Source organism: Centruroides vittatus, unplaced genomic scaffold (assembly GCF_030686945.1).
Source record: "Centruroides vittatus isolate TY-2023 unplaced genomic scaffold, ASM3068694v2 contig_817, whole genome shotgun sequence".
In the NCBI taxonomy this organism is placed as follows: Eukaryota; Metazoa; Arthropoda; class Arachnida; order Scorpiones; family Buthidae; genus Centruroides; species Centruroides vittatus.
The window spans coordinates 201,645-218,165 of NW_027122532.1; the positions used below are offsets into that span (position 1 = coordinate 201,645).

At 30.6% G+C, this 16,521-nt stretch overlaps 1 protein-coding gene across 2 annotated transcripts; it reads right to left on the reverse strand.

Annotated features, from left to right (window-relative positions):
* Positions 1 to 1,034: 1,034 nt before the first annotated feature.
* LOC136982222 (major facilitator superfamily domain-containing protein 6-like) lies at positions 1,035 to 15,664 on the reverse strand. 2 transcript variants are annotated; one of them, XM_067278662.1, is made up of 5 exons: positions 6,408 to 6,496; positions 5,193 to 5,326; positions 3,798 to 5,123; positions 2,275 to 2,427; positions 1,035 to 1,201 (listed from the first exon to the last, which is right to left on the reverse strand). In XM_067278662.1, the coding sequence occupies exons 2-5, from the start codon at positions 5,302 to 5,304 to the stop codon at positions 1,152 to 1,154; spliced, it is 1,641 nt and encodes a 546-aa protein (XP_067134763.1). In that variant the 5' UTR covers positions 5,305 to 5,326; positions 6,408 to 6,496; the 3' UTR covers positions 1,035 to 1,151. The 2 variants fall into 2 exon arrangements, with proteins under 2 accessions (XP_067134763.1, XP_067134764.1); XM_067278663.1 differs by lacking the exons at positions 5,193 to 5,326; positions 6,408 to 6,496 and adding an exon at positions 15,607 to 15,664.
* Between the last annotated feature and the right edge of the window lie 857 nt (positions 15,665 to 16,521).

A 16,521-nucleotide genomic window follows, 5' to 3' on the forward strand; every position in this document is an offset into this window, starting at 1 on the left:
TAATCCGATTAGACTAACGAAATAATGCAACACAACACTTTGAAAATCTGCTAAGGGTAAGGTACCACACGAAAAGATTTATTATAGAGAATTGCTGCCTATTAGACACGTAAAGAACACTCGGAAAAGTCCACGTGTTTGCTTTATCCATTCGGACGGTTGTGTGGCCACTAAGAAGTAGAATTTCAAATTATTACTTTCTAGACTGTTATATATCATATAACAGAGGTAAAGTATGCAAAATCAGAGAGAAATGCAAAATGTTTGGGGTTTTTTGTGTATGGATGTTAGTGTATGTATGCGGAAGGGGGACAATTTTGTTCACCCTATTTGAAGCTTAATAACTCCTGTGCTTCTTGTTAAAAATTTCTAAAATTTTGCGGAAAGGCTTGTGTAGTAAGGGAATTGATGCTGTTATATTTTGATGGCTAAAGATCGAGAGAATGAGGTGATAATGGGGATCGTGCGTATCTCCAGTAGAGTGGGGCTTAATGACGATTTTACTCGTTATTAGCATTTACAATGTTTTATAAAACCCATTTCTACCCTTCAAAATTAAGATTTTTGCTATTTTATAATAGTTAAAAATATAAAAAGTTTTTAAATAAAATATCATAACAGATGGCGCCACCAAATGTTGCCGGGAAAGTTACACAACTCGTTGCTAGATATTTTTTAAACGTATTTACTACAGTAGATTCGCTGTACGACCGCCCACTTCATAAACATCATTATTTAAATTTTCCATTATAAAGAGTTGTATAAAGTATTCTAGTTTATTTTAGTCATGGCCGTGTGAAATTATATAGTTAAAAGGTATATTTTAAGAGACAGAAAAACAGTTAATGGCTATGATATTTTATTACATTAATAATTAATAAAGTCAGGCTGTAAAGATATTCTTTCTTTCAAGAATTTATATTGAAGACAATTCATAAGTTTGTCAAATAATTAACAATTAAAATGTTTATCGAGCGAAAATGTCTTTAAATATATTTAATATACCATAAATTTTATTTTAAAATAAATTATTATATAAATTACACAAACTTTTTATTAATATATTAATCAATTTATTTATTTTTTAATAAATTTTCAAATTTTAATGAGATTTACATTTAATTAGTGAAGTTCTTAAATAATATCTATTTTCAGGGATCTTCTAGCTTTGGTTTCTCAACCTCTGTCACACTTTTTCTTTCTAAAAAAAGTTTATTTTAATTAATTTTATATAAATATTTTAAATAAAATAAATAATAAATATGTAAAGTTTTTTACAACCATTTCTGAAAATTAACGGCGCCATTCATACGAATGAATCCTTTAATGCGAAACTTTTTTGTTCTCCTTTGCCTTTTTTAAAAGAGATTTCACTTATGAAATATTTAAAAGTAACGCTCTGGAACCTTTTCTTTTAATATTTGAAATTGTAATAATTGGAATTTCATTAGAGAAAATAGAGGTTCTCAATTAAACTATGGGTTTTTTAAACTATTGAGTCAATACCCCTTCCAACAAACTTCTTTACAGTTTGATGAAAGAGATGGAAAAGAGAGAAATAGGTAGAAAGAAGTGTTAAGTATGGAAGAGATAAAAACGCATAGGACAGGTGGAAGGATATAAAATAAGTAGAAGATGAGGAAGTGATGGAAGTGTGTGGAACATAACAAAATATGTAGAAGTGGAGAGTATGGAACAGATAGATGTATAAGACATGGAAACGTATGTAAAAAGTGGAAGTAGGAAAAGGTTTTTAAACTGTTTCTAATAATTTGTGTTGATATTATCTATAATTTCTAAAAAAATTTTTGCACATCGCTAATAAAATCAGTAGATTAACAATATGGCACGCCATTTATTGTTTATATTTACTTCAAATAGACATTAATGAGAAAAACCCACTAAATAATTCATAACTACTCTCAATTCTAAGAGATATTTTATTAAAAATGGACATTTCATGAAATCGCAATATCATTTGTTTGAAAATTAACATCATCGCGGCTGTTTTTATAAAGGCAATTTGTGTTTATGTCTAGAGCTTCGTGTTTTATGGCCCTCGTGTATATATATTAAAGGTCTTAGAATTTGTATAAAATTAGCTAACATAAAGATATGGGTTTTTAATGAGGCCTATCAACTTGCTGCTTATTCTAAGATCTCGCGTAAACTAAAACTGCTGCTGGTTTTCGTTACAATTAATTCACATTTCTTATAACATTTTTAAAAAATAATTATTATCTTAAGCCCCGAAATGTAAAGGAAAAATCATACCTTTTATTATAGATTTTTCTCCAGCAATAAATGTCGTGATGCATTTGTAAATTATGGCTGATCCTAAAGAGAAACATCCCACAAAGCGATAAGTCAACTGACTATTATAATTATCAAAACCAATTCCTCCCAACAGACATCCCGTACCTATACCTAGAAAACAAATTATAATTATTCAAACTTCGTAATTAATATATTTATATATTTTTTATGCACTTTTATTATGAAATTAATCAAATGAATCACAATTTACACCATGATATCCATGTAAAAACGTGATTTCATAGCCATATATTGTATTCTAATTAGGAGATTTTAACATTGAAACGTGTATAAATTGTTTAAATGAGAATATTATACATTATATATCAAAACATTCCTAAATATGTATTATGAGAACATTAGTTATGTAGTCGGTTAGGTAATTAAACTCTGATAAATAATTCAATAGGAATCAGAGGAATACAGATTTAGATGGTGAGAGGAAAACCGGATTTACAATAAAAAATTAATAAACTGCAAATTATGTCTCACACTACGAGTTTACAATTTAATTTCTCACATTTTCAACATTAAGATATTATTTGGTGGAAGAAATACATACTGTAGCGAGTCATAAATCCAGCCCTGTGTAAGGAGAATGCTCCTGCATGCTCTTTACCAAGGGTTGGACTTTTTTCAGTGAAGAATGTCTCGTGGAAAATTCATTCCATTCAAATAACTGTATGAACAAAGACGATAAATCTCTTCTATACCCAGAATAAGGATTTCTATTGCGTTTTCCATATGTAGATTCCACTCTCTCTTCTTTAGAAAAGTTCTTACTGGTCTCTGGATAGAATCAACGTGAATAATGTGAATCAACACGTGATATATGCAAACATTTTAAGCTAAACATGTTTCTCATAACGCTCATTATAACTATCCATTTAACGTTTGCATAGTAAATTATTAATATATATGAAATTAAAAATACATACGTATCTAAATACAATAGAGATTTAATTATTCATTCTAAATAGAACTTGTGTATGGAAAATTTCAGAAAGAAGGTAAAGAAGAGAATAATATCTTGCAAATTTAATGAAAATCTTAAATAAGTATGATTTATAAATAATTTGCATCAAAAGTTGAAAATTTTTATAATAATTTTTCACCATTACGTGCACATTTTTGTCCTCCAAAAACAGATTTTTTTGGTCATCTTGTCAAACTTTGTGATCCAATTTCTTTCCCTAATCATGTTGTACACAAATATCATTTTTGAAACTTTTTAAGACTATTACACGCACAACACTTTCCCTTAAATAAATGATGTGTTATTAGGCTATAAGTAAACGTAAATAAAAAAGGTTAAGCTTGACAAAATAGTACTGGAAATGGGCAAAATATTTTGCGCGTGGCTCAGCACAATACTCTGAATAATTGAGTGTAGTTGTGAGGATAACGAAAAGCTGGATGATATAACCGATAGAAATGAAAATTATAATGTATTAATAAAAGAAAAATTAAGGTATCCTTACCTAGGCCATGAAATGCTGCTCCTAGAATAGTTTGCATAGTCGCTTCCGTTCCAGGAGGTGCTACGAGTTTCCCATACGACGTCATGGCTGCATAGAAAAGACCGTAAGAGGGTCCTTGAACTAAATCGGGTAACAAAATCAACCAAGGATTTCTAATAAATGAAGCAGTAAAAAACCAAATGGTAAAGGTGATAAAAGCCAAACACACGCTATTGTCTCTTCCAATTCTTTTGATAATCCAACCAGAAATAAACATAAAAGGTACTTCGGCCCAAATGCAAAGCATTGCATTATGTAATCCCATTAATAGTTTACTTCCTCCCAAATCCTCCAAATACCAATAGCCATAATTCCATTTTACACCAGAAAATGCACCTACAAGAAATGAAGCAAACACAAGGAAGAAAGGATGACCCTTCACAAATATTTTTCTGACATCTTTTAATATATTATTTGACGATTTTTCTTTCCTCATATCTGTAAACACCAGCGTTATTACATCGAAGAAAATTAAAGGCAACATTATGTAGTAACTTAATGAAAAATTTGTTTTCCCTGTGTTATTGGCATTTGCTAATTCAACGATGTATCCGGTACCTATAGATGATATTCCCCATCCAAGAGATAGTAAATACCTTTGTTTTCCAAATTGATTAACTCTTCCTTCCAATGATTCAAAACAAGCAGCGTCCGATAAGGCTATGACAGCATTGGTTATAATAAGAGCCAATGATACTAATACGACAAATAACCAAAATTGATAGTAGTGAAATGAATTGAATTCGTGGTCTTCCTTGAAACACGAGGCATTGCAATTATCAGATAATTCGTGAAAACAGAATGAAGATGCAAAATTATTATTCTGGAAGGTCATGTTGTTGACTTCTAAGGTGTCAGAACGATTAAGGAATGGCTCGCTGATCAAATTATATACATTTCGACACGAAATATCGTCGTCGTAGCAAGTCAAACACTCTACTCGGCACTCAATACTTTCGTTATTCGGACTTCTCATTAAAAAATGAGGAGACTTAATGAAAACTGACGTATTGCTGTCATCACAATACAATTTTACATCAGAAATAATGCGAGTTTCTTTTAAGATTTCGGGAATAAAATTGATTGAAAAGTAAACAGGCGTAATTAAAACAATCAGGAGGATGATAATGAATTTTATTTTCTTGAATTTATCGGTAACGTATCCGAATATTGGGTTCATAAAAACTGCAAGAAATGGGACCGTCAGGTAAGTGATACCCAATCCTGTAGCACTAACTCCAATGTTTTTAGCTATTAGTGGGAAGTAATTTAAAACTGCTGCCGCGGCTACAAAATTAATAATAAGAAATATTAATTTAAAGAATTTTTATATTAATTTGATATTACACAAATTACCGAGTGAATAGAAGAGATAATGAAGTTTCATCGGTAGCATTTTCTTGTCGATGGAACATTTTCTGCTTCTAGGTATCACCATGTCCACTGAATTTTTATGAAAAGTACGCATTAAACAATAATTAAACGGATTCCTGTGAATGAATAATTCAAAATTTATAAATATTTATATTATTTTTTATGTGAAGAATTCAAATTTAATTACTAATCTTTCAACATTCATTTTTAAAACTTTATAGGCTACTCGTGTTCAACTTGTATAAAGCTAGGTACAGATGTAAATAAAGGTGATCATTGAATACCTTTATTATACATAAATAAATTTTAGAAAATTTAAATTTAGCCTATATTCTGCTTAATGTCAGGTGTTTCTTGAAAAGTTTTGACTGAATCAAGAGAAAATTTCTTTTATTATTGTACATCGTTAGCGAATTCGTGAAATTTCTTCATCGATCTGTTACATAGCAATATTACAAGGAAAGTACATTTATAAGTCGAAGTCAGTAGACATTCTCTAGTCTTTTCTAGTTTGAAGTTATTGATTTTCCTTATCACTCTTGGGGTTCTTATACTCTGTCCGGCTTTGTAGATGTTCCCACTAACTGGGAATATTTGCAAAGCCTGTCGGGATTGTCTGTCTGTCTCTATCAACTTTAGTTTATCTCTATCTTCTCTATCTATCTTAAGTCTCTCGGTACAGATATCGTACAAAATTGCCTATATTTAATATTTTATATAAATCCGCTAATTTCTACTATTTATTCTAATTTCCGCTATTTACTTGCTCGAAAATCGAATATTTTATTTCATTTTAAATTTAACTAATTCGTTTTTATATTAAATTATAAGAAGAAAGTTAACATTTTCAAGAGACATTAGGCTTTTTCTTCTGTCGATTATGCTTCTAATCTGTGTGGTCGAGGCCTCCTAAAGCGCGAGGTTCCTATACAAATGCTTAATAACTATGTCTTTTAGGTTCTAATACATGTACAACATGGGTGTGTGTGTTATATATGAGCATAGGCCTTTTGTATAGAAAAGTTTAGAGGTCCATACTCAATTAGTCTAGTCTATATTTTACACAGGAAGCGAATGTGCACAATTATAATTATAACTTATATTTAAAATTTTATATAGAAAAATTGTAAATATTTTAAAATTAAACCTCCAATATATATATAATAATAAATGAAAAACATTTTATAAGAAACCTACTAAAATACTCTTGGTATTCCCGTATGTTGTTTAATGACGATGCCAGAAACGAAGAGAGATATCTACTTGATATCTGTTAAGTTTTAAACAGTCGTTTAAATGTTTATCTTAAAATATAATATAAATAATTATTATTTCGTTTAAAATATAACTTACATGTTAATAAATTTGTAATATTTAAGAAAAGAAAACTAATCATTTCTTACTTTGCGGTTCTTCACCTACGCTTTATGAGAGTTTCTTAAGTGTATGGAATAAATACGTGGCTAGTTTCGCATGCCAATGGCCATTTTCGAAAGATTGTACGAGGAAACCTTATCTAGAAGTTTATATAACATATGAGGTTTAAAGTTTAATTTAGTATCGATTGTTATTCACAGTTATTAACGTTTAAAATGTTAATTACATCAATTTTATTCAATGGAGAATATTTAAAGTAACTAAACGAAAGTGTTTAGGAGTAAAATTTTAGGAGAAAATCATGTTTAAAGGCAAAAAATAGGTATAAATTGATTTGCTATATATATTTTCGCGCATGAAACTCGAATATTTTGATTCAATTCTAATATAGGAATGTAAGTAATACTCCCAGAGTAATACTCCCAGATAATAAGACGGTGTTTAATTTACAATATCTTGTATAAAGTATGTTATTCTTTCAAACTTTTTAGGAGATTAGAAAAATACAGTCGAGCGTCGGTAAGTGGAATGGCCGGAAAGTGGAACGATTTTCAGTCGGACTGTGTCGTGCTGAATCGAACGTTTTTGATACTAAATTTACTTCTAAAGTATAATTTTCATGTTTTTTATATTCTTTAATATATTTATTTTGTTTGTACAAAATGCAGAAATAATTTTTAACGATACGATAGCCTCGATGATTATTATAAAAATTTTCGTTAGGCTTAAAATCGAACGAAAATTCAACACGAAGCGACACGCAACGGAGAAAAATTTGAACATCGGACAGGTTAATGTATTTTTTCGTACAAAGTCGGAAACTGGAACAAATCATTAACTGGAAGGACCCCAGTCCCCAACTGGTTCCACTTATCGACGCTCTACTGTACGTTGAAAATGCAGAAGTCTTTTAGGAAGAGATTTTAAGAATGGTTTGAGAAACAAGGGTAATTCAAAGGCTTGAGCATTAATTTGAAGGATTAGTGGAGGTAGATGAAACGTATAATAGGAAGTGTGTCGTTACACGGTAGAGAGCTTTGAACTTGGATGGTGTTAGGTTAGGTTAGGTTTAGGTTGGGTTAGGTTAGGTTAGGTTAGGTAAAAGGAGTAACGAATAGGTCGATTCCGTCCTCCAGTTTCCGATCATCTCCGATCATAGAGATAATCGTAATCTAAGAGAAAGGGATGATCGTTTTTACTCTAGGTCACAGTACAAGGTAACTTATCCTATACAATTCACGAAATGTGATAAAAGTTTACTCTCCATCGTATATTACTAACGATATATTTTTATAATTTCTTTATTATAATTCTTTCTTATTTATACTTCCTTTTGCTTTCTATTCATCGCATCAATTTCACGATATTTGTTTTATAAATTTTCTAGCACAGCATCTCCTATTTTAAGACTGACATCGCTTTACCACCAATGCTTTACAACCCTCTATGCTGCGCGGCCGCGCACGAGAATTATGTGCCGCGCAGGCGAGCATGCACACTGATTTGAATTGTTGTTTACTTATTTCTCACTCTGTCTGCAACATGATTATTGCTACGTGTATTTCGATTAAATCATTGACAAAAGATAATATTGTGTATGGAAATATATTTTAAAATAAATTTTAATCTCTACTTTATAATTAATTATTTTAATTTTTATAGGAAAAAATAAGATTTTTTATATATATATCTGCTCAGAAAAATTTTTTGCTCAGATTCTTCTCAGCAAAAATTGTTTTTTGCTCAGAGAAGTACCTGTTCCGCTCATCTAGAAAAAAAATAGAGGGAGCATTGTTTACAACTACCGTTTTTACTCTATTTTTTGTGTGAAATATCCTCTTGTTTGTTACTTATCTCTTCCTAGTATTATATAATTTGATTATTTTTCCGGGAACGTAATTCCAATTTATAACACCGAACATACGAAATAGGAAGACTCGTTTTACGGCGGTTTACATAAAATAAGATCCTAAAAGTGTGTTATTCTATATTTATTAAATTTCTGATTACAATAAAATTTTCAGAAGTGTTGAACACAAGATTGTGTTAATAACAATCACACGGCTTTTTCCACCTTTATTTAGTTGATACGGTACACGTTTCGGGCCTTGTGCCCCTGTACTTTCGTCCAAAAAAAAAAAAAAAAACAAAACAAAACACCACCAGAGAGCTTGGATTCGTTTCAACTTCTCTCCACGTTATTATGTAAATTTCAACTATCGCACAATCCAAACACCGCTCAATAGAAAAAAGTTTAAACTAAAGCTAACACTTGAAAGACTTGTCTAGAAATTTGTCCCAACATAAACGTACCAAAGGAAGTGCTCAAACAAACTTGGAAAACGTACAGTACATTAATCGTCTCTAATAGGAGAAAGAAGATAACTAATAGTAAAAACCTGTCCCACTATTACCCAATAGTTGATATAATTTTATTACTTTATTATATTAAATAGATGTACCTTTTTTAATTTAAATAGATGTACAAGAATTTTATGGTTTTACAACCTTCTAATTCTCGGGCTTGTAATGTGCAAACTTATCGTGTGCGAGTGCCATACTGGGGGAAGACTGGTACGTTACATACGTTTTAAAATGTTTATACAATTTGCCTGTAAATAATGTTAAAACGCTGTATACACTATTTCTTATATTATTTTAGTTGACTGATGAGGGGCACAAGGCCCGAAACGTGTACCGTATCGACTAAATAAAGGTGGAAAAAGCCATGTAATTGTTATTAACACGATCTTGTGTTCAACACTTCTAAGACAATACAACACGGTTTCACAGCAAATCAATAAAATTTTCAGTTTACTATTTATTTAAATATTGATAAATTTATTCTACTTGTAATTGCAATTAAATCCCGATTTAGACCCGTCCCTTATTTACTCCAGAAGTTGGCACTAAATAGAGTGTGAAGCTAAACAAAAGTATTCCAAACAATAAGAATTTACACAGTACAGATGTATAAGTCACGTGATATGGTTATTTGTGTGTTCAATATCCATGGAGAATGTCCACTCACGCGTATAGGAGAGCGTTATATTAAAGAAGTAAAACCCAACTTAATGCATATTATTCACTGCAATTACAATTCGTTTTTATAAGAAGGCATTTAAAAAATATTGTTTATAGATAAATATCTCATAAACATTATTCAAGGGCGAAATTGCCGAAATATTAAGAGTATAATCAATAACTGAGTAAGGGTGTCAAGGGCTCTGATGCAAAAATTATTATACAGCACCACAAAATTTTTATTTTTGTTAATTTTATAATTTATACTAGACCCCTCGCTTTACGACCAATATAAATACCCTGTTATTAGTCTGTATGTAACCTTCTATATTTTTGTATGTCTGCGTTGTGTAATATTTGGGAGGGTTATTTAATTTCCTAAAGCTGAGAAATAAGGTATTCCATTCCACAGCTGCGATATGATTTACTAAACTCCGTTAGGTCGTAACCGCGGGGGATCTGCTATATTTGGGCTGCAATTTGAAAAAAAATGCACCTATAAATTCCGTATGTCTGTCTCTGTCTATACTTAATCTCGAAAACAAGGTTAGAAAGTTTAAAGACGAGACGGATATAGAAAGATTAGGAACAGGAGGCCCCGATTAACAAGACTAAAACTTGGTACCCCGGCATTGTGACCACGTCAGAATAGATAATTGCTCGTTAATAATTAAATTCCAATAAATAAATGTTTTTTATGTCACTTATCAAATTTAAAGGCCATCATTTAATTATTTTATCAATGGTTTCATTTGTATATTTTTAAAGTAAACACTTCAACATCACTCTATAATTATATAAAGTAAAACCTGACCTAGTTATTTAAATAAAAATCCAGCAGAGAGTTGAGTAACTTTCCAGGCAAAAAAGTTAAAATTTTATGTACCGCCATCTGTTATAAGATTTTATTTTTAAAACATTTTTAAATTATTAATTATTATAAAATGACAAAATGTTTAATTTTGATAGTGTAGATAAGTGCTAATAAGTAAAATCTTTAATAAGTCCGAATCTGTTCGAAATATGATTTCTCTCTCGACCTTTAACCTCCGAAATTTAACCCTATAAACCATCATGAACTCTATAAACAAGTGTTTAGACAGTTAATTCGTTATGATATTCTGTTTCTCTACATCAACACTGTTCCTTCCTTAGCTCTCTATCTGTATCAATAGTAAAAAAATGTCAAAATTTTCATCCACCATTTCTTGTACATTTTTATCTTAAAAAGAAAACAGGCGATTTTTCATCTTGTGAAGCTGTGATCTTTTTCTTACTTATACCCTAAAATGCTACTACCAGAATAGTATGTTGCATTGGTTGCTTCAGTTCCAGGTGGTACTATGAATTTCCCATTAGAGGTCATGGTTGAATAAAAAAACACAGTAAGAGGGTTCTCGAATTGAATCGGGTAACAAAATCCGCCAAGGATTTCTAATAAATGAAGCAGTAAAATAATGAATACATAAGGTAATAAAAGAGACAAACACACGCCATTATCTCTTCTAATTCTTTTGATAATCCAATCAGAAATAAACATAAAAGGTACATCAGCTCAAATGTATTCTATTCCTTTGTGTAATCCCATTAATAGCTTACTTCCTCCCAAATCCTCCAAATACCAATAGTCATAATACCATTTTATTCCTGTTAATGCTTCTACAAGAAATGCAGCCGGAACAAATATATATTCAAAAATAAATTTTCTTAATATAAAACTTCATACCAAATAACGAAAAACAATTACAGTAGAGCATCGATTATTCGACTTAATTGGGGACTGGAGTTAGTCGGATAACCGAAAAGTATGAAAAAATACATTATTAGTATAGTGTATTAGGTCTGGTTTAAATACTAGCCTCCCTTTCATGGTCGAGCCAGTGCTGCCAGCTAAAACATGCAAAAATTTAACAAAAATAATATTAAAGTAGCCAAGACATAACCAAATATTGTAGCGCCACATCACTAGCGGACATTTGAATTTGCCGACTAGAACGCGGTCGGTTAACCGATAAGTCGGTTAATCGAGGTTCGGATAATCGGTGCTCTACTGTATTACAAGTTGCAAAAAAAATTGTCTCAGGCATGGAGTCGTAGTGTTCATCTAATTCGTCTGTATTTACACGGAATATAAGAGAAAAGAAAGGTCTCGAACTTATCGAAAGGTGAAAGGTAAGCGTAAAGATGGGTTTGGGTTAAAAGTGCCAACGATTTCTTCTATTTTACTGTGCCATGGACATGTAGACAGCTCAGTTCGACTTAAAGAAGATGAACTGTAACAAATATTTAATAAATTATAATACATTTGTTACAAATAATATACATTTTAATAATAAATTCCGGTATAATATTCGATTATATATTTTCACATTTAAATAACTCAAGTTAACGGAAACGAATTTCTTATTCAGTCACATGGATAACATTCCTCGTGTTCAGCTTTTTCCTCGTTTTCCTCCTCCTTATCTTTAAAAATACAAAACATAAAAATGTTATTATACAGCTTAAAATACAGCAAATCGTTTATATTAAAAATCATATATCAGAAGCATTTTTTAAATATATTCTTTTCTAATTTATTAACAGATCAGGCAATAGAATAAAATCGAACTAATATAGTTAATCGGGGTCTTCTGCCCTTAAGCAATACAAAAGGAGTTATTTGTTAAAAACTGATAGTAATTATCAAGATCCTGCACTTGTTTAGAACAGAATACTTCTATATGTATTATATTGTACCAACAAAATTACAATATAAACTTTATCACAGATACCTTTTATTACAGATCTTTCTCCCGCTATAAATGTCGTGATGCATTTGTATATTCTGGCTGAACCTAAAGAGAAACATCCGATTACCATAATTATCAAAACCAATTCCTCCCAACAGACATCCTGTACCTATACCTAGAAAACAGAAGAATAAAACAATTAAATTAAATTAGATGATTATACTTTATATATTATAATATTCCTCAAAATGCTTTACAAAATTATTTGTAACGCATTGCAGCGAAGGAATTAAAATTTGCTAAATAACTCAATAGGAATCAGAGCATACAAAGACATGGGCAGAAGAGCAGGGTTCACATATAAATTAAGTAAATCACTACTTAAAGTTCACGTGATGAAATTACAGCTTAATATTTTGAATTTTTACATTATTATTATTTGGTAAAAAGTAGAATCTTATATATTATTAACTTAGAACCACAAGGAGTGCCCTTGTGCAATGAGACATGCCCTATATTTCTCTGATAAGATCTGAATGTGTTGCGGAAAATTCAATCCATTGCAATAACTGTATTAACAGAGGCGCCAAATTTTTTCTTATTTCAAATATAGGAAGGACTCGAGTTCGATTTCCAATCCGTAGATTCCGCTATCCTTTTTTTAAAGAGACTTACCAACAATCTTTGAATAGAATCAATATAAGATTATCATAAATATTATGAATGGAGATAGGATGTATGCAGACGCTTTAAGGAACACGTGTTTCTTCATGTTTCTCATTATAATGATTAGGTTAACATTTTGTTATGTAATTACTATTGAGTTTAAAATTTAAAATATCCATATATTTAAATACAGTAGAAATTTGATTATCCGGAGCAAATGGGACGTGTGTATGAAAAATTTCAGAAACGAGGTGAAGAAGAGACGAAAAGTCTTGCAAATTTAATGAAAATCCAATATAAGTGTGAATTACAAATAATAATTTTACAGTCTAACCAACACGATAACTATTATGTAGAAGTGTCAATTCGAATGAAATATACTAAACGTCAAATTTTAATTTAAGTAGATACATCGTTTAGTATATATGAAGGCAAAATATAAAAGTTACGTTTGCAAGAATTTAATAAATGACACTTGCATCACAATTTCTCTTATTGAGGCCATGTCCCGTCAGAATTATAATAACATGTTATCAAATGTTCTATTTTTTTTTTTTGTCAGCGTAACTGCACGAAGCTTTAAATCCTTAAAGCTCTGAAGATGGACGTAGCAAAGAAATGAATTTCTTCGCTATGCCCATCTTGTTGTGAATCGTTTCTTTCACGTTGTTTACTCCCATTCCAATGTCAAGTATAATCATCATCATTCTTAATCCGGTCATGCAGAGTTTATTAAATCAATTCGGGTTGATAGTCCGTCTTTTTCTACATCATCACCCGTTCCCTTTCTCGTTTTTCTATTTGTGTCAATAGTAGCAAATTGTCAAAATTTTCTTCCGTCATTTCATGTACATAATTATCTTTCAAAAGCATTTTTTTGTGATCTTGTTATACTAAATATACAATCTCTGCTTGTGATTATGTGACCAAGTGTCATGTTTGAAGATTTGTTAAGGTTACTACGCATATAACACTTTTCTTTACCTAAGGAAAGTATTATTTGGGCATAAATAAGCGTAAGTAAATAAGATTGAGCTCGAAAAAGTAGTATTGGGAATGGCCTAAATAGTACGTGTTCGTACAGCACAACACTGAATAATTGTTTCGTGTTGTTCAATCAGATAACCGAAAGACGGATAATCAAAACCCTACAACAATCAGAATTAGAATATATTTAATTAAAACAAAAGTAGCTTTTCTTACCTAGACCATAAAATGATGCTCCTAGAATAGCTTACATAGTCGCTTCCTTTCCAGGTGGTGCTACGAGTTTCCTATACGACGTCATGGCTGCGTAGAAAAGACCGTAAGAGGGTCCTTGAACTAAATCGGGCAACAAAATCAACCAAGGATTTCTAATAAATGAAGCAGTAAAATAATGAATAGATAAGGTAATAAAAGACAAACACACGCCATTATCTCTTCCAATTCTTTTGATAATCCAACCAGAAATAAACATAAAAGGTACATCAGCTCAAATGTATTCTATTCCTTTGTGTAATCCCATTAATAGCTTATTTCCAAATCCTCCAAGTATCAATAGTCATAATACTATTTTATTCCAGTTAATGCTCCTACAAGAAATGAAGCAGAAACAAGGAAAAAAGGATGAGCTCTTACAAATAGTTTACTGAGACTTTTAGTATATTGTTTGAGGATTTTTCTTTTCTCATGTCTGTAAACATTATTGTAATTATATCGAATAGAAATAAAAGCAACATTATGTAGTAACTTATAGAAAAATTGGTTTTTTTCTGCGTTATTGACATTAACTAGTTGCACAATATATCCGGTAGACATAGAAGACATTCCCCATCCAAGAGATAGTAAAAGTCTTTGTTTACCAAATTGATTAACTCTTCCTTCCAGTGATTCAAAACAAGCAGCATTCAATAAGGATATCAGGCTGTTAAATAAAATAATAGTTAGTGATGAAAATATGACAAATAACCAAAATTGATAGTAGTAAAATGAATTGATTTTATGATTTTCTACGGAGCATGAAGCAGTGCAATTATCAGGTAATTCGTGAAAACAGAATGAAGATTCATTCTGAAAGGTTATGTTCTTGACTTTTAAGGTTTCAGAACGGATTAAGGAATGGCTCAGTAATTAAATTATATACATTTCGACATGAAATATCATCGTTGTAGCAAGTTAAACACTCTACTTGGCACTCAATAGTTTCGTTATTCGGAATTCTCATTAGAAATTCAGAAGAATTAATGAAAATTAACATATTGCTCTCATTACAATACAATTTTACATCAGACGTAATACGATTTTCTTTTAAAATTTCAGGAATACAAATAATTAAAAAGCAAACAGGGGTAATAAAAACAATCAAGAAGATGATAATGAATTTTATTTTCTTGAATTTATCGGTAATGAATCCAATAGTTAGGTTAATAAAAACTGTAAGAAACGGAACTATCAAAAACGTCACACCATATGCTGTTGCACTAACTCCAATATTTTTAGCTATTAGTGGGAAGTAATCTGTACCTGCTGCTGCAGCTAGAAAATTAACAATAAACAATATAGAGAATTTATTAATGTAAATATTGTTTATATTAATTTGATATTAGATAAGTTACCAAAAGAGAAGAAAAGATAATGAAGTTTCATCGGTAGCATTTTCTTGTCGATAGAACATTTTCTGCTTCTACATACCCTCATGTCGACTAATTATTTGCAAAAAGTATGCAATAAACAATAGATAAATGGATTTCTACGAAAGAATAATTCAAAATTTATAAATGTTTATGTTATTTTCTATGCGAATTCAAATTAAATGACTGAAACGTTTATCACAGTTTCAAAATATATTGTTAAGCTTTTATACTCGTATTTAACTTGTAAAGCCAGCATATTAATGCAAATAAAGATGATCATTAATTATATATACGTAAATTTTAATAAATTTAAGATAAAATACATAAAATATAATATTTCGAATAACAATGGCAACAAAACTGACATTCTGATGTTCTTTCTGAAGTATCCAATTTAAATTCGGGTTGCATTTTCAGAAATTGATTTGAAACAACACTTTTAAATTAAAATGACAAGTCTTACAAGATATTTTCTAAGAAATTTCTCTTAGATAGTGAGACCCGAATTCGTCGGATCATCTTCCACTAATTTTGGGCGTAGCCAAATTTAAATTGCTACGCACAAAAGCAGACGCACAAGAATACGTCACAATGCACTTAAGTATAGTAGTGTCTTGCCCTTGCACGTCATACGTTTTCTGTTGACGATAAAGTCATGCCAGTCATCTATCTAACACCTTACACGGGAAAAGTTTGAAGTGAAATAACGTGACTTTCGGTTTGCAACAGAAGTTCGTATATAGTTAATCGGGGCCTCTTGCTTTCTGTATGTGATCTTTAAATTCATTTATCTAGTATGATTCTTGAGATTGAGGAAAGACAAACAGATAGACAGACTATCATATGACTGTTTACGCCTAAAGCTTTTATTTTGTATGTTTTAAGGTGGGATTTTTA